At 36.5% G+C, this 20,121-nt stretch overlaps 1 protein-coding gene across 4 annotated transcripts in view; it reads right to left on the reverse strand.

Annotated features, from left to right (window-relative positions):
• The window catches only part of LOC144225979 (neuronal vesicle trafficking-associated protein 2), a 94,066-nt gene that overhangs the window by 68,453 nt on the left and 5,492 nt on the right, over nucleotides 1–20,121 (reverse strand). Inside the window, exons 2-3 of one of the 4 annotated variants that reach the window (XM_077757288.1) lie at nucleotides 18,086–18,171; nucleotides 16,757–16,856 (exon numbers count right to left, since the gene is read on the reverse strand). In XM_077757288.1, coding sequence (XP_077613414.1) covers nucleotides 16,757–16,856; nucleotides 18,086–18,103 — 118 coding nt within the window. In that variant the 5' untranslated portion in view covers nucleotides 18,104–18,171. Of the gene's footprint in view, nucleotides 1–15,248; nucleotides 15,289–16,705; nucleotides 16,857–18,085; nucleotides 18,172–20,121 lie in introns of those variants that run through there. The other 3 variants (XM_077757291.1, XM_077757290.1, XM_077757292.1) reach the window with 3 other exon arrangements.

Below are 20,121 nucleotides of genomic sequence, written 5' to 3' on the forward strand. Positions count from 1 at the left end.
AGCCTGCTTCAGATCCTCTGTCCCCACCCCACCGCCCGTCCCTCTTCCTGCTTGCTCTCTCCCTCAAAAATAAACATTAAAAATAAAAATAAAATAGCAGTTATTTATTTCTAAATCAATGGAAGGAAATTAGTAATTTTCTGCTAGAGAAAAAACTATCTGAGTTCTAGAAAACAAACTTTTCAGAAAAGACAGTAATTTATAAGAGATAAGCAACTCAACATGGTGAAATCAAATGGTTGAGTATAAGTTTACTGGGTGTTATGGAACAGTTTTGGAAAATTCCTTTTATTCCTCTCTGACACACCAGAGAGGATTCAGACTGTAAATACTTACTATTATTTTTTCTTCTGACTTGAGTGAGATGTACCTAATAAGTATTGTGAATATTTAAGGTGTACAAGGTGTTAATATGTGTATGCAATGTGACGTGATCACCACAATCAAACTAACATATCCATCACCTCGTATAGTTACCACTCTTTTGTATGTGTGGTGAGGACATTTAAGATCTACTCTCTTAGCAAATTTCAAAAACACAGTATGGTATCATTTCCAATAGTCACCATGCTATATATTAGATTTCCAGAACATATCCATTTTACATAACTGCAAACTGCATCATCTCACAAATTCTCTACCTTTTAACCAGCGCCTCCCCATTCCCTCCACCCCCAGCCCCAGCAACTATCATCCTACTCTCTGCTTCTAGGAGTTCAACTCCTCGAGATTTCACACATGAGATTATGCGGTATTTGTCTTTCTGTTCCTGGTTTAATCACTTAACCTAGTGTTCTCCAGGTTTAATCATGTTGTTATAAATGACAGGATTCCCTTTTTTTTTTAAAGACTGAATAATATTCCATGTGCGTGTATATACACATACAGCTGACCCTTGGACAATGCAGGGATTAGGGGCACTGATCCCCCAAGAAGTCAAAAACCTATGTATAACTTGTGACTCCCCCAAAACCAGCTACTATACTAATAGTCTACTACCGACCAGAAGCCTTACTGATAACATAAACAGTCCATTAACAAGATTTTGTATGTTATTTGTATTATAGACTCTATTCTCGTGATAAAGTAAGCTAGAGAAAAGAAAATGTTAGCAAAGTGATGAGGAAGAGAAAATACATTTACAGTACTGTACCATATTTAAAAAAAAAAAACAGTATATAAGTGGACCTATGCTGTTCAAAACCATGCTGTTCAAAGATCAACTGTATATATACATATATACATGTATCACATTATCACATTTTCTTATCCACTGATGAACAGAGGCTGATTCTATATCTGGCTCTAGTGGATACTGTGGCAGTGAACATGAGGGGACAGGTAGCTCTTTGAGACACCAATTTCATTTCCTTTGGATATACACCCAGAAGTGGGATTGCAAGATCATAGAGCAGCTCTATTTTTAACTTTTTGAGGAACCTCCATACTGTTTTCCATAATGGCCATTTCAGTGAACATTCTCGCCAATAGTGCACAAAGTTCCTTCTTCTCCCTGTGCTCATCAACACCTGTTATCTTTCATATTTTTGATTGTCGCTGTTCTAACAGATGTGAGGTGATATCTCATTGTGGTTTTTATTTGCACTTCCCTGACAGTTCATGATGTTTAGCTTTTTTTAAATATATATATACCTGTCTTTCCTAAACAAAGTGCAACAAAGATGTGAGTGTCCCTCTCAGAATATGAGCTATCTATTTCTACCAAGGAATGAAAACGTAACAGTGTTTGAAAATTTCCCATGAAAAGTCCCTTTTTGTAAAGTTCTACTTGCTTGACTTTTTACATTTATATTAAAGAACTGAGGAAAACTCCCTCGCTGACTCATATAAAGTAAAAGGGCCCTTGCTTCCTCTCAATCCCTGCTCAAAACAGTTGCCAAAGTTGTTCTGTTAAATGTTAGTTGGTTCATATCAATCCTCTGCTCAGAACTGTTCAGCGGTTTTTCCTCCAACTCTGAAGAAAAGGAAAGTCCTCAAAGTGGCACAATGCGAACTGGCCTCTGTTACCTTCTTCCCTCATCTTCTCCTACTACTCACGCTCACTCACTCCACTGGACCTGTTTTCTGCCCCCCTGTTCTTCAGCCTTAGGACACTGGCCTCTATGTAGAATGTTCTTATGGTCTTTCCTCAGAATCTGCATGTATTCCTTCATATATTTCTTACTTCAGGTTTTTATGAAAAGGTTACCTTCTATGTTAGGCCTCCCCTTCACCTCCCTACCTAACACTGTATCCCTTGACACACACCTTCATCTCCTTTATTTTTCTCCATAGTATTTTTTTTAACATTTTTAAAATTCTGTTTATTATCTCCCTTCACCTGAAGATGGGGATTTTTGCATGTTTTATTCACTTCTGTTCCTCCAGGGCCCAGAACGGAATCTGGAACATAGGTGCTCAATAGCTGTTACATACATAAATACTGAATGAATGAACAAATGTCCCATACAAGCCGACTCACAAAGACAGGAGACTTTTGACTAGATGTCACGGCTCCTCCACAACCTCTGCCCTGGACGGTTATATAATTGAAGACCCCCACCTTCAGGCAGAAGCGAGGAGTACATGTGTGCTAACTACGTGTCGCTGCCTTTTGTTGCGATAATTTCAGTCTTCAGTTGTTCTCTGCCTCTTGGTATCCAGAAGATTCCATTTCCTGGTGAATATTTAAAATAAAAACAAAAAACTACACCACACACAACCAAAACATTGGGACTAATAGTGACCCAAAGTCAACTAGGCTACTTCCAGTTGTTCGAAAAATTTATCTAACCTTCACCAGATTGCGGGAATAATAGGGTCCAAAGAGGCTACATTAGGATCACAGAAAAACCAACATGACAATTGACAATTAAATGGCACCATTTGAGATCCTACTGGAGCATTTCTAGAAATATGAAAAATTTTCCTTATACTCAGATTCTTAGGAAGTATAGGATAAAGTAAATGAGGATATCTCACGAAGCAATGAGTCAGGTCCTTCAAGTAGGAGTCTACAGATTAATTTGATTTCATGCTGTAACTTTTCTAGGAATATAAAGTGTTTCCATACACACACTCAGATTTCTAAAAGTACAGAAACCAGAGAACTCATTTAGGATTACTACCACTTATCATGAATAAAATTAGACAGATTAAGCAAGTGGTCAATGAATTTATCATAAGGAAAAGTGGGAAGATCCAGGCTCAACTTGTTTTACTTCCAGAAATGTGGATATTTTTCCACACTTTGCTTAACTTTTAAAAAGTGAAGACTAAAATAAACCACAGTGATGGTCAACAATACATATGAATGTTAGCAATATAATATTAAAAATATTAATGTAATATAATTTTTTATGTCTTTATTTTATTTTGGGAGACAGAAATAGAGAGTGGGGAAGGAACAGAGAGAGAGAGGAAGACACAGAATCTGAAGCAGGCTCCAGGCTCTGAGCTGTCAGCACAGAGCCTGACACGGGGCCCGAACCCACAGACCATAGAGATCATGACGTGAGCTGAAGTCGGACACTTAACCAACTGAGCCACCCAGGCACCCCTACAAATACTAATATTAAAACTCCAAAAAGATTATATATAGCATAATGTACTCATTAGAAAATTAAACACCTAGTTTTATAATGCAAGTTTTAGGGAGACACATAATTACAAAAACAAAAAACAAAAAACAAAAAACCTACATAAAAAGGAAAGTAAAGAAATTATATGCATAGAATCAGTAGGATGGGTATCCTGAACAGGAAAGGCAGGGAGGATAGGTTGAAGGTATTAAACAATGTGATTCAATATAGCTTATTTTCAAGATACTGTTTAGGGTAGGTTCACAGTTGCTTACTGCATTATAAAAATAACTAAATAAAAGCAGACCATGCATTGATCAATGAGAATGTCATGAACCAAAGATGAATGACTGATGCAAGACCTATCCTTGTGATCCATAAAGTTGTCAGGATAGAGACATGGTGATCAAAATTTCATGATGACATGAAATTAAATATAGTCAAGTAATAGTTGATGGCCCAAACTGTTGGATTCAGCTTAGTATGTACCAAAACGGAAGGAGCATCATTCCCATCCTAACAAAAAAAAAGCTGAATATCTGCAGAAATCATAATTTTTCTTTAACCCATAAGAGTGCTGAGGTTACAGTGCAACAAACTAATTGAAATCTAAGGAAAGATAAGCATGCCAGCAACTTTCTTACCTAAGAGAATCTAGACAGTATACAAGTTGGTAAGAATAATTAAACTAAAATATTAATGGATTGCTAAAAGGTGAATTTCAGGCAGTCTGAGAGTATAGGATCTACGGGAACAAAAGACATCAGAATTTTCACCTATTCATAGGTCTTCTCCACATATTTCACCAGGTGCTTACTAGAAAGACTGTGGACAGAGCAAAAGGCCAGAGAAAGCCTTCTTCATGATGTAGAACTTGTATAGGAAAACAGCTGCACTACAGGAAAGGCACAAAGCTGTGTTCCAATCCTCCCTCCCTGTCTCTAGTGGAAAAGATTGACAACATACTTGATCAGATGAGAAATTTTATCAGAAAATTTAAAGTATAGAAAAGAATCAAGTGAAAATATTACGAATTTTTTAAAAGCTGGAATAAAAATTTCTAATGCTAGTAAAGAGATGAATATCCTCCGAAGGTTCATCAGTAAATTTGAAATAGTAGTGGAAAGAATTAACGAATTTGAAGATAAATCAATAAAAATTGCCCAAACTAAAAAACAACGATACAGAAGAATGGAAAAAACAGAGCATTCAAATGAGACAAAGTCAAATGTCTAACATATATCTAACATAATACTAGAAAAAGAAGAAAGAATGAATGAAATAGAAGAAATATTTGAAGAGATAATGGCAAACTTTTCCAGAAGTAATAAAAGATACCAAAGCATATATCCAAAAAGTTCAGAAGATATCAGAAACAAAAACAAACTGCAATAACTTAAACACATCATATACAAACTACTGAAGACCAAAAACAGGGAAACTCTTAAAGGCAGCCAGAGACAAAAGAAACTTTAAATACAAAGGAACAAAGACAGATAACACAACAGACTTCGCATCTGAAACTATGCAAGCTAGAAGACAATGGAGTGTCACCCTTAACATCCTTAAAAAGAAAAATTAACCGAGTTCTCTACACAGGAGAAAATTTTCTCCAAAAATAAAGACAAAATATTTTTTTCAGAGAAACAAAAATAAGAGTAATCATTGCTAGCTGGCATTCACTACAAGAAATGCTCAAGGAAGCTCTCCAATCAGGATGACAGCCAACAGAAACTTGAATTTACAGGAATAAATGAAGACCACTAGAAATGGCATAAATTAAGGTATCTATATAATTCACTTTTAAATTATTTTTAATTGTTCTAAAATATTACTTGAAGGTAGACCAAATGACTTAAAATGTGTACTGAAAACTCTAAAGACAGCCACTAAAAAAATTTTTTTAAAGAAGTAATGAACTATAAGCTGTGGTAGGCAGACTTCGAAGATGGTCCCTAATGATCTCTTCTTCTGATGATCACTTCTTCGTGTAATTATTTCTCCTTGAAGATAGGAGGAGCCTAATGACATGCTTCAAACTAATTTGATAAAATATAATTTGACAGAAGTGATGGAATATCACTTGTGTGATTAGTCTATAAAAGACCATGACTTCCACATTGCTACAGACCCTCACTACTTTAGAGAGGCCCAAATAGCAAGAAACCGAGGGTGGCCATAGGCCAGGAGCTAGCAGGAAACTTAAGGCTGCCAATAACCAATGAGTAAACTTGAAAGTATAGGTTTCTCCAGTTGAGACTTCAGATGAGAACAGAGACACTTTGCTGATACTCTGAAACACTGGGAGAGACCATTAAGCAAAGGATTCAGTTCAGCTGTGTCTATATTCCTGACCAATAGAAACTGAGATAATAAATGTGTGTGGTTTTAAGCCACTAAGTTTTGGGATAATTTGCTATGTAGCAATAGGTAAGTAATACTTAATAGTTTAGATTAAATGTAGGATAAAAAATACCCAATATAAAAGAAAACAGAAAAAAAGAACCGAAAGAGACAGAATCAATAGAAAATAAGCTATCTAGGTAACAGACTTTAACCCAATCATATCAATAACTGTACTTAATGTAGTCTAAACATACCGATTAAAAGACAAAACTTACCAAATTGGATTTTGAAACCTATACGCTTTCTACAAGAAATAGACCTTAAATATAAACACAAACATGTTAAAAGTAATAGTATGGAGAAGGATATACAATGCAGGTGTTAATCAAAAGAAGACTAGCATAGGGGCACCTGGGTGGCTTAGTCGGTTAAGCGTCCGACTTTCGCTTAGGTCATGATCTCACGGTTCGTGGGTTTGAGCCCCGCGTCGGGCTCTGTGCTGGCTGCCAGCTCACAGCCTGGAGCCTGTTTCAGAGTCTGTGACTCCCTCTCTCTCTCTGACCCTCCCCTGCTCATGCTGTCTCTCTCTCTCTCCTAGAAATAAATAAAACATTAAAAAATTAAAAAAAAAAAGACTAGCATAGCTATGTCAATATCAAAGTAGATTTCAGAATAAGAAATATTACCAAGAATATAACAAGATATTACCTAATGATAAAGTTGTCAATTTCTCCTTTATCATAGATCATAACAATTCTAAATGTGTATGCACCTAGTAACACTGCATGAGAACAGCATTACCTTGATACTAAAACCAGACCAAAATTACAATAAAGGAAAACTATAAACCAATATCCTTCATGAATATAAAGGCAAAAATCCTTAACAGAATAATAACAAGTCAATTCAAATAATCCTTAAAAAATATATGTTACATCACAACCAAGCAGGTTGTGATTTCAGGAATCCAAGGCTTGTTCAGTTTTATAATCAATCAATGTAATTCACTTTATTATAGCTTCATGAACTTCTCCCAAGCCTCACCTCCTCCTTAAATCCTGGAAACTATTAATCTGTTCTTGTTTTCTATAATTTTCCCATTTCAAGAACAGTACGTAAATGGAAAAATACAGTATGTGACCTTTTGTCATTGGTTTTTTTTGCTCAGCACAATTTTTTGGAGACTCATCCAAGTAGTTGTGCATATCCATAATTTGATTCTTTTCGTTGCTAAGTAGTATTCTAGGGTATGGAGACAACAGTTTGTTTAATTATTCAGCCACTGAAGGACATCTGAGTTGTTTTCAATTTTTGGCTATTACAAATAAAGATGCTATAAATGTCATGTATTTTTTTATTTGATAAAATCAGACTAATCCACGTTGAACCCTTTGCTTAATTCTATGTCATTAAGGCTTTCTCCTATGTTTTCTTCTAAACATTTTATGGTTTTACATTTTACATTTACATATATGATCCATTTTGATTATTTTTTAATATAATGTGTAAGGTTTAGGGAGGGGTTCATATTTTTGTACATGGATATCCAATTGTTTCAGCACTATTTATTGAAAAGACTACTTTTCTTCACTGAATTGCCTTTGTATTTTTTCTTTGTAAAATATCAATTGAGACTTACGCTTCTAGGAAAATAGATATTCTTTTTCCTATTCCTCCCAGGAAGATTTAAAAACCAAAAACCTTGGATATTATATATTAAAAAAAAACATAAGAAGAGTCTGAAAGGTATAAAGAAGAAGACAGATCAGCTAAGAGCCTCCTTACCCAAGGAACAGTAGAGCATTAAGTTCCTTGGATCTTGTTTTGTTTTGTCTCACATATCCCAGACTTGTTGCTGAACAAGCCAGCAACCTGGAAATGCCAACAGGCACAAACAAAAAATTCCCAATAAAAGTCTGCTCCATCTGAAAAAGGAATAGCCTAGAAAAACAGAAAATTTTAACAACTTCTCTTTTCCAGCCAAACACCACAGAAAAAATTGGATCCCAAACAACACCCATGGCAGCAAAGCTGAGTAGACTTCAGACAGCCACCTTTCCCCGGAACTGAAGTGCCCCTCATGTCAAAAAAGGCCAAGTAGGAAGCCAGAATATTCAACCCCACTGGCAAGTAATGAGCCTTCTCTTCTTTCCCACACTCCCCAATCCTCCCTTTCCATTACTGAAGCAGTGTCAATGGACATCACATGAGCAGTAGGAAGGCAGGAAAAAGAAGAAACAGAAAACATAAAATAAAATGGAAGAGTTAAAACCCCATATATCAAGAACTACATTAAATATAAATGGTATGGGGCACCTGGGTGGCTCAGTCGGTTGAGCATCTAACTCACGATTTCAGCTCAGGTCATGATCCCAGGGTCATGGAATCCGCACTGAGTGAGGAATCTGCTTAAGATTATTTTCCCTCTGTCCCTCTGCCCCTCCCCTGCTCTCTCGCTCTCTCTCAAATAAAAAAAATGAAAAAATATAAATGGTGTAAATACATCAATTAAAAGACAGAGATTGGCTGAGTGGACTAAAAAATATGACCCAACTATATGCTATGTATAAGCAACATTTCAAATATAATGAATGATACAGGCAAGTTGAAAGTCAAAGGGTGGAAAAAGAGGTATTAATTAAAATAAAGCAGAAACAATTATTAGCAATAATTATTAATAGGTCTATTAAGTATACTTAAGAGCAAAGAAAATTACCAGAGACAGAGAGGAACATTATATAATGAGAAAGGGTCAATTCACAAAGAACACATAGCAATACTAAATATGTGTGCACCAAATAATACATAAAATATGTAAAGAAAAACTGTAGGAAAAAAAGAAAAGAAAAAACACCATTTTGGAGATAGAGGAAATGTAAACTTTTCCTAAATATGTAATGATATTAAGGAATTATAGTTATATTTTTCTAGATATGATAATTGTATTATAGTTTGTTTATATATTTTTAGAGATAAAAACAATATATTTATGGCTTAAATAATGTCATACATGAGATCACTCCTAAAATAATAAGGGGGGGCACCTGGGTTGGATGCAGTTAAGCATCCAACTCTTGGTTTCGGCTCAGTGCATGATCTCACAGTTTGTGGGTTCAAGCCCCACATCGGGCTCCACAATGATGGTGAGGAGCCTGCTTGAGATTCTCTCTCTCTCACTCTGTCCCTACCTTACTAGATAGCTCACTCTCTCTCAAAATAAATTTAAAAACTTAAAAAATAAAATAAAATAGAGGAGTATGTGAGAAACCAAAAAAAAAGAAAAACTGATAGAACTTAAAGAATAGACAAATATACAATAAAAAAGTGAAAATGCAACATATAAAAATCTGTGGGACGTAGTTAAAGTGGTGCTGAGAAGAAAAATTATGACACTAAATGCATACATTAGAAAAGAGGAAATGTCTCAAATCAGTAATCTGATCCCCCAGTTAAAGAATCTACAAAAAATAAAAAAATAAGCCCAAAGCAGGCATAAGGAAAAAAATAACTGAAATTAAGGAAATTGATCAAGTTCCTCGACGACAGGTGACTGACATCAACTGGTCATCATTCTGTCTACTTAGTTGTTCAGTATCTCCTTAGTGGTGGATACTTTCTCATGAGCACTGGCAGGTGATACAAAAATGTTCACTTTGTGCCTCATCCCGTATGTCCATCCATATGCCTCTATATCAGACCTTTTGTCTCCAATATTCCAATCCTTCCTACCACATCTCAGTTCAGATGACCAGGTCATTGATAGATTCATATAGATTCTTACTTTGAACCATCCCACCTATCACACGAAGTGGATAACCAGTTGTGCAGCTCACAACTCGTTTCCCTTTCCAGTATCTTTCAGGGCCACTCTGGAACATGGTTATAGTATTGCCACCATCTATACTGGCTTGTACCCACAATTGAAAGAATCCATTCATAAACTAAAGCTCAGACTTTTCCTCTTCTTTCATCTGGTCGTACGGGACTGGTTATATGGCCACAGGTGCAAGCAGGGGGAAGGGAACTAGTGTAACTGATGTGGGTGACATGAGGATTGGACTACCTGCTCACATCGCCTACTGCTTGTGCTGTCTGGTCCCACTTAGGAACTTTCTGCTGGGAAGTCTTCCGTCCCAGGTGTGCTATTTCTGAGTCTGCTTATTCCCCCCCCACCAAAGGCCAAGCTATTTGTTTCCACCAAAGCCTCAAACATGTTAAAGCTATCTCTCAAATGGCATTTAATTTTATGCTGTGGACAGTATGACCTTGATTTATAATTCCATTATGGGACCCCTGCAGTTGGCTTTTCATTAGTTTCCCACTAATGATATTTCCAACACCATAGGGTCTTCCAAATCATATAAATCAAGGAGCAGGACTGCTTATTTCCAGGACTGAACCTACTGCAAAGCCCTTTCCTGCACTGGGTTCCACTCAAAGTTGGCAACCTTCTGTGTCGCCTAATACATGGCCCTGGTCAATATTTCCAGGTAAGGAATATTATTGCCTTTAGAACCAAAGAGATCTACCACGCACATTCTTCAGTTTTTGTGGCAAGAAATTCAGGATGCATGTGGGATATTTTTTAATGCTTATTTGTTTTTGAGAGAGACAGAGACAGAAACACACACACACACACACACACACACACACACACACACACACACACAGAATCTGAAGCAGGCTCCAGGCTCTGAGCTGTCAGCACAGAGCCTAACGCAGGGCTCAAGAACCACGAGATCATGACCTGAGCCAAAGTCAGACCTTAACCAACTGAGCCATCCAGGTGCCCCATGTGGGGTTTTTTTGTCTTGTTTTGTTTTGTTTGCTTTTATCACAGGCAAACTTTTTTTTTTTTNCCACCCAGGTGCCCCACAGGCAAACTCTTTTTGTCTTTTCCCCTAAGTTTTCAGTTCCAAATAGGCCTTTGAAACAATTCAGGGAAAGAGACTGCATCAACAAAAAGCCTATAAAATGATCTAGGTAACAGTTGATTACTACTTAATACTGGATAGAAAATAATGGTAATTCACTGTGAAACATTTCTAAATTATTTTCAGAATTCTAAATCTCTCACTTGACTGAAAAAAATAATGTATGTACTAATTAGGGGACTGAAAAGGAGAAGAATGTTTCCTTTGATCTTTGCCTCAAAATTATACTAAAACACTCCATATTAGAATTTAGAATTTGCATAAATTTTTTAACTTTCCACAGGATGAAAACATGGCTTAATAAATAACCATTAGTTTTAACACCCAAAATAATTGTCACTATGTAAATTTTAGGTTTTATCATAAAACAATTAAGAAATTAGGAAAAGGAAGCCAAAAAACAATTTAAATGAATCAAAGTTTAATTTAAAGCAGTTATATATAAATGATAAATGAATAAAGTGCAGACTCATTAATTAAAGGGAAAAGTTGATAAATACAAATGCCTGCAATTGTATTGCTATGTCAATTTAAATTTTATGTATAAGGTTAATTTAAAAGAGTACAGAATAAGTACTAATTCACACTTCAAAAATACTTGCATAACACTTGTGTGCATATGATAACAACATTTAATTACATTTGTATTAATCTGCAAAGAAATACTATTAATTTATAAAGAAAGTAGTTTTTCTATTCAACTATTAAAGTCCCACTTCCAACAAAACACACCAAAATTAACATATAATTATAATTCAATTTAAAGTTCCATCTTTCGACCTTCACAATCTTCTTTGGTAAACAGATCCAAAGACAGGTTAACCCTAAATAAAAGATGACAACATTGAATCTTGTTAATAAAAATTGTCATGGTTAATAGTCACTGAAATATTTTAATTTTTCCAAGATCGCAAAGCAACAGTTAGCTATTTTCTGTATTTACTGTTTTGGTAACTTTTACTTCAGTTACCATAAGAAGCTTCTAATTTCTGGGGTGCCTGGTGGCTCAATCAGTTAAGCGTCCGACTTCGGCTCAGGTCACGATCTCATGGTTTGTGGGTTCGAGCCCCGCGTCGGGTTCTATGCTGACAGCCAGCTCAGAGCCTGAAGCCTGTTTCAGATTCTGTGTCTCCCTCTCTCTCTGACCCTCCCCTGCTCACGCTGTCTGTCTGTCTGTCTCTCTCTCTCTCTCTCAGAAATAAACAAAACATTAAAAAAAAAAAAAGAAGAAGCTTCTAATTTCTAATGGACTCAATGTGTAACTCGTATTGTTTTCTCCGTTCCAGCTCCGGCCAATACTTGTGACTGCAGCAGCCCCATTTACAGAAACTGTGTCACAAAAACACCGTATCAAAGGCCTTCATCTCCAGGCCACTTCAAGGCACTCACAAGCAAGGTTACTGCTTGGGCAATGTCATCACTTGACACTTCTGCCTTACTTCTAGGAACTCTGAGATGGTTCCTAGCTGACTTATTTCTATACTTCCACTTTTTGTACCCCTACACTCTCACCAAACAAAGCCATTGCCCTCCTTTGGACTGCCAAGCCCCTGATCTCCTGAAGCTTCATTGTATCCCCCACCACCCCATAATCACCTCTCATTACTACTGATTACGCCCCTAGAATCATCTGAAACTGAGAACTGCTCTTCATCCTAGACATCACCTGCATTCTGCTCTCCTCTCCACCCATCCTCACACTGAGGTTTTCATGCACATCCACTGCCAGAACCAGTTATGACCTCATGCGGCACTGACTGCTCACTACCTCTGGTATGAAACTTTGCACTGCTTGCCTGGAATTTTTATCTAACACCGCACTAGCACCTAAGATTCAACACGCCAAAATAAAACTCAGCAGCTTCACAAAATCAGTTCTTTCTCTCAACTTCCTTCTTTCTTATCTACTCATTCTCAGAACCCAGGATCATCTCTCTTATCTCCTACGGCCAACCCGTGGTCTCCTCTCCACAAACTCTGCCACTCTAATCTAAGTGCATCTTACTTTCACTTGGACTGCTGTTAGAATCCCAATTTTCGTTTCCTATCTTGCTTTCATTCCAAGGCTTTCCACATTAGTAACATCAGATTCTTTCTATCATGCAGATCTTATCAATATACTGCTTTAAAATATTCTACACTGATGATGTTTGAGGTATTTGCATAGTCTTTTATTAAGTTTCCAAAAAATAGTTATTAATTACAAAAGGAAACATAAATTTCCTGAATTTGATCATTGTTGGGTGGTTTTATGAAAGATATCTTTGTTCTTAGGATATACACATTAAAGTATTAAGGGATAATATTTTATTTATTTCTTTAATGTTTATTTACTTATTTTGAGAAGAGAGAGAAAGAGCATGAGCAGGGGAGGGGCAAAGAGAGAGGGTGAGAGGGAATCCCAAGCAGGCTCCATGCTATCAGCGCAGAGCCCAACACAGGGTTCAATTCAACGCACCATGAGATCATGACCCGAGCCCAAATCAAGAGTCAGACACTTAACCAACTAAGCCACCCAGGTGCCCGAAGGGGTAATATTTTAAACACACACATACACACACAGAGATAAAGTGCTTAAGAATGAGAACACAAATGTGGCAAAATGTTAAAAATCAGTGAAGTTAGGTAAAGGTTATGCTAGAGTTCTTTGAATTTTTCTTGCAAACTTTCTGTACTTTTGAAATCATCTACAATAAAGGGTTAAGAAAATGTTTCAGGTTTCTTTACTGTCTACTTAACTGAGTACAAATCCTTGGTCCACTGCTCACATAGGATCCTCTGAAATACAATGTCAGTGGACTTTTATACCTTGCCTCACAATGACTCTGAAAACGAGCTTTGATCAAACTATACAGTCCTGGACATTTTCTTGGACTCAATGAACTTGCTCACGTCCATGTCTAAAATAAACTTCCCTCCCCCACCTTCTCATGTACAAAACTCTGATTTCTTTTTTCTAACACGCATCTTACTTTCCTAGTACTTTCCAAACTCCAAACTCTGATTTCTTTTTTCTAACACGCATCTTACTTTCCTAGTACTTTCCAAACTCCATTCAATTGGTGTAATCTCTCCCTAGAAATTTAATGAGGTAATTAGCAAACCAAGACACAACTGAAATGAAAGGAGGAAAGACGATATGCTTCATTTAAAACATGTAATATTTTAAAATAACTGCAGAGATGACATGATATTCTACATAGAAAACCTCACAGGCTCCACCAGAAGCGTACTAGAACTGATCCAAGAACTCAGCAAAGTTGCAGAGTACAAAATCAACGTACAGAAATTGGTTGCACTTTTATACACCAACAATGAAGCAACAGAAAGAGAAATCAAGAAACTGATCCCACTCACAATTGCATAAAAAACCATAAAATACCTAGGAATAAACCTAACCAAGGATATAAGAGACCTGTATGATGAAAACTATAGAAAACTTATGAAGGAAATTGAAGAAGACACAAAGAAATGGAAAAACATTCCATGCTCATGGATCAGAAGAATAANTATCTGCTGACAGCTACCATATGTTTGCACGTATAGGAGGATTAGGGGGAACTTAATAGAGGACCATTGGGAAGAAGAAGGGGAGAAATAGGGGGAGAGAGGGAGGGAGGCAAACCATGAGAGACTCTCGAATGCTGAGAACAAACTGAGGACTGAAGGGTATGGCGGGGAGGGGAAGGAGGGTGATGGGCATGGAGGAGGGCACTTGTGGGGATGAGCACTGGGTATTATATGGAAACCAACTTGACAATAAGCTATTTAAAAAAATAAATAGATAAAATTTTAAAAAATAAGATAAAATAAAATAAATAACTGCAGAATAACCTGAAGAAACTCAGAGGTCAAAGGCAGAAGAGAGATTTAAGGGTCATACACCAAGAAAGAGTAATTGAAGCTACAAAAATTATCTCAGAATAAATATGTGAAGAAAAAGTCGAACCAACAACTACTCCTAGGGCAGCATTGGATATTAAGTGGTAACAAAAAGGACAAATACAAAATACACAGAAAATACAGTCAGAAAGGCAGAAAGTGTCACAGCCTCCAGGACACTAAAAAAGAAAAATTTGAAAGTAGTAGTGAGATAATATTTTTCTCAAGAGAAAAGAGAACTAAGAGATATCAACAAACAAAAACACACACACAAAAAACAAAAACCAGGGACCATGGAGAGAGCTGTTACAATAGCACTGTGAAGACAGGGACCAAAAGAAGTTTGTTAAATTTCAACAGATACTTAATGAGTGCTTACTGGGTTTAAGGAAGGAAACAGTCTGGAATCAGCAATGGGTACACACTAAAAGTTGTAGGAGTTAAGATATAAAAGGGAAGGAAACAAAGTCTATACTTTATAATTGTCATATAAATGATTTCTTACCAGAAGATGATAAAGAAGATTCATCTTGTGCAATTTGAGTCTACAAGCAACATAAAATATATGGGAAAATTCAAGTTGGCCTCTAGTCCTGGTTATCCCATTAATAAATACATATTAGGAAACAAGAGAAATAATATGTTTCTAAAATATTGTTATTAGTTTTTGTAATCTGGTTTAAAATTGTAATACAAAATAACGAATTACAAGGGTACTTGCTGTTTATAACAGGCTATCTGGAAAACATAGCATATTATTTTAAATGGGTAAATAATTCGTATAGGATTACTTGATGTTTAGTAGAAGGCCTCTTGCTGATAAGATCAAGAGAACTGATAAGATCAAGGTTATGACCAGAGCAAAATTATCTGTAGTCTAATATGTTTATTAAAGTAATTGGATCTGGATTAACACTCAGAACAAAGTCCAGGCTTCTTGCACACTGCTCTGCCTCTTCCAGCATATTTTCCTCCTAAAACACCACAGACTACTTCTTCCTACTAATCCCCCTTCTGCCTCCTCCTTCTCTTTAATTGAATAAATACAACAGAGTATCACTAATCTGAACCTTGGTTTATATGCCATTATTGCAAACAACTTATGCTATTATTGATGCAATGTTACACTAACAGTAATGAGTTTCTGCTGTAACATTGCTTACAAAATGGCATTCTGTCCTCATTATTATCTTATAACAATAGTCTTCACAAAATTAAATTCTGCAGATTTACTGACTGTCAAAATAGAAGTTATCATCAAGTGACAGGAGTAAGAGCCTATGGAAGCATTCAGTATGGTAACATGTGCATTAGGACAAGTGTGTGAAGGAGAGGAAATAACTACTATGCTTTATCAATTGATGTGGCATTATTAATTACATAAATTTTATCCAACTTAATTGTTTGAGAATCCAGAATTTCCAAGCACTTTAATAAATATACTAGATTACATCTAATTTTTCTCTGGCCACAATATCAACTCAATATTGATGGAGCTCTAGAACACAGCTGAATTTACAAGTTGTTTTCCAGGAATGAAATAATGACATCAAGGCCATAATTCAAGAGCAGTTTTGTTAAATGCATTAAATTAGACTGTGGCATCCATGGAAAGGAAGTGACTATATGAAATGACTCAGAATATGTAATTTTATATTGCAGTTAAAATGTTTGTCTTCGTCAATATGGGTAAGTTTCGCAATCTATATTAAAGAGACGGCATTAAAATTCAGATTTCACAGGCAAGTGTGTTCCTTTTGCTCAGTAGACTCTCATCAACATTTGCCTTCTGCTCTCCTCTACTCACACCTACATCGGCCATCTAGTCTATAACTCAGGGCTTTAAGATGTTTTGTACTTTTTAATTACAACGAACAGTTGTAGCCTCATTTCAATAGTTCTGTACATTGAATGTGACAATTAGGGAAACTACTGGACAAATGTGACCCCAGGGTGACTAACCTGCTAGGAAAGCCAGTCTTCTTTCATACAATCAAAATTGTGTTAACTTACTTTCACTGGATAGTTTTTGGTACTTCAGCCTGAGTCTATAGTTTTCATTTTCTTCAAGCATTCTAGAAATGACTTTGTATACTTTATTCCATACTAAATCCTTAAAAATATAAGCACAGTTAAGGAATAATGAGCAGAGAAGTGGAAACATGTTTTGACAGAGGCAACTGGTAGTGACTGAACTGTACTGTACCTCAGCTGATACCATGCTAAAGTACTACTAGCACTTAGAGACTTAAAACGTAAACGTAACCGTTTTCCCATGATCAGGAATCTCTTCTGCTAATTTCCTGCCATGTCCTCTCTGTACTATTTAAATGAACTCTCCTGGATGAAGGCAATGCCTATAAAGTCCTATCTAAATGGTTCTAACACATTCAATTTTGTTTTCAACAGTTATAAAAATGGTGAATTTCTATTCCACTGGGAAACCGGTTGATTTTTAATGGGCAAGTGTTTTACATCTCACCTAGTAATAACTTCATATATTGGATTATTAGAATTAATGAAAAATATAGGTAAAGCACATTCCCCAGTATCTGGCACATAGTAGTTTTAAGTACATATTCGCCACTGGTCTTTTCTCTCCACCCAAGAAGAACTGGTTCTTGGAAGAAACATTTCATAGTAGAGTGGGAAGATTTGGCGCACACTCAAATCCTATTTAGGGTTAGTCACCTTGAAGGCTATTTTACACTTTAAATGGATTATTAACTCATATAAATTCAAAGCTCAGAAACAATACAATTTTATGTGTCATTACCAACGAACAAGGTCTTTAAACTGAAGTGCTTAAGATATATGGTGGAAAACAACGATTTGTAGAATTACTGATTTGAATATGTTTAAAATACTCAAGTTACCATGACATTTGGACAACCAGAGGTAAAAATGGTTCAGGAGTAAAGGTTCATCCTCGTTAGCTTTCCTTCTAGAAACTAAATGTGCCTCCCTTATCTTTAAATGACCAATGTCATTAATAAAGATACATTATTCTTTTCTGTGAAATCCATAATTTTCTCCTTATATTATATTACTTATGAGAGTCCGTTATATTCTGTGGAACATATATTTTCATGCTTTGAAAAACCTCCCATTATGTTTTGATTAAAATGTGTTTATATCCTCAAACACTGGGAGGACTGTTCTCTAAGTTAATAAATATTTCCAAACCCAGTTCCATTTCTGCTAAATTAATTCTATTTTCTCATTCCAGTAAATTAAATTTTCAAAAGATGGAACTATTTCTACTCTTGAATATCTTCACACATTTGTATTTAGAGAAGTTAATCTAAAATTCAAATACTGCTCATTCTCCTAATAGCATACCTTTTTCTTTTTCTTCATTACTTTCGAAGTTTCATCCAAAGGTATAGGGAAATCAAACTGTTTAGCTAAATTCTTCTGGGTTAAACCTAATTTAAAAAAAAGAGAGAGAGAGTGAAAAGATGAAATATCAAGGCCAGCACATATTTTAAAGGATTCACTATCCTGAGAACAAAGACAATTATAAATGACTCTTGAGTTTCTCTTGGGAATTTTTACACTTGTTGGTATATTTCTGATTCTAGACGGTACCAGTTTACCAATTACCTAATAATATGCTGGGGGAGAAAACCAAGAAAACTCGACACAAACTTCTTAGAAATGCCCAGGAAATCTCCTTTCTTTTCTGATTTGAAAGACGAGTCCCCAAAAAAGTCAGCAACAAAATAAACAGATACCAGAGGCCACTTCTTAGCCCAACGCATCTCCACAATCTCCTATCTTCTCCATTCAACTCCAGACACACATTGTGCTTTCAACTATTCAAAATGCCTGTGGTTCTTCAAATGTCTTGCTCTTATCCCTCCTAGCCTTTGCACATGCTGTCTTATCTGGCTCTGTGTGCATGCATGTGTGTGAACACACACACACGTGCGTGCCTGCAAGGCAAATTTCTACCTGTCTAGAAGACTAGGTAGAAATTTCTACCTAGTCTTCAAGACTCAGGTCACACCGTCACCTCCTCTCTACAGTCTCCCGCACAGCACTGGCTCTAGGGACGCTTAGGTCACAGCCCTCAGCACACTTTGATATCACATGTTTATAAGGTGTTCCCTCCACTAGGCCGTGACCTCCCCGAGGTCTTAGTCATCTTTCTAGCCACACTACTAGACACAGAGTAGGTACTAATAAAGGTTTGTCAAGAATGAATAAGCTTCCCCTCTCTACCCACCAAGCCATGCTGCCTTCCCAAATTAACTGTGAGAAGAAAACCCAAGAGCTTGTGTGTCCAAAGACAAAATCATAAAACGCTAAGCATGTGTTCTCTGAAAGCCTTTATATTCCCCAACCTGAACACTTATCCGCCATAATACCACCCTACCACCACCACTCTATACCTGGCTTTCTTCCACTCACTCAATATTTAGCTTTCCATGAACCTTCTCTGATTTCACAAAGCACCCTGTGCTCAGTAATCATAAGGTTTGCCATGTTGTTTACTTGAGGAGTCTGTTTTATTCTTTATTAGCGATCCAGTATCTAATGCCGTACACATTAGAAATGCCAGAGGTATTCCACTAGAGTATTAGAATAGGAGTTATGTTCTAAAATGGCATTTCCCAATTTCTGAGAAGCACCCTACTAATTCTGCTTGTGGGGCACACACACAGCACTAAAGAACATTAACTCACATGGTGAGAAATTCATTCTCTCCCATTCTTTTTCGATCTGATTACATCAAGGGTAAAGTCTGAGTATATCATTAAGACTTCCCTGAGACTTGCTTCTCTCTCTTTATGACCACAGACAACCTTTATTAGACAAGCTATTTGGCTAGAATTTAATAACAGTGTTATGCCTTTATTAGATTGTTTTTAATTAATTTCTATTTGCGGCAAATGGTACAGGCTTGCCACTGAGGTAATGATGTAAAGTGTTCTAAAAAGAAATTTACTTGGGAGGGAAAAAAATGCACATGTTAAATAAATATATTAAGTAAATGACAGTATGGATGATATGCAGATATGGCATAGGAAAAGAACTCAAATCTGGGAATATCTGTTCTTCATTTACCCATATGGGCGCTTCCCCCTAAATGCCTAAGCCTTCGGAATATTATACTTGCATCACTCCAAATATTTTCCATTTGTAAGCCTTTCTTAACCTAGACATTACTCCCTGAGGTCAGGATAGGAGCCATCAAGTCTACCTGCAATTTTGGGGGATCTAAAACATGTCGGGGGGGGGGCGTGGCGTTGGGTGGCTCAGTCAGTTAAGCATCGGACTTCGGCTCAGGTCATGATCTCACAGTTCCTGAGTTTGAGCCCCGTGTCGGGCTCTGTGCTGACACCTCAGAGCCTGGAGCCTCCTTCAGATTC

Source organism: Crocuta crocuta, unplaced genomic scaffold (assembly GCF_008692635.1).
Source record: "Crocuta crocuta isolate KB4526 unplaced genomic scaffold, BGI_CrCroc_1.0 scaffold131, whole genome shotgun sequence".
NCBI classification, from domain to species: domain Eukaryota; kingdom Metazoa; phylum Chordata; class Mammalia; order Carnivora; family Hyaenidae; genus Crocuta; species Crocuta crocuta.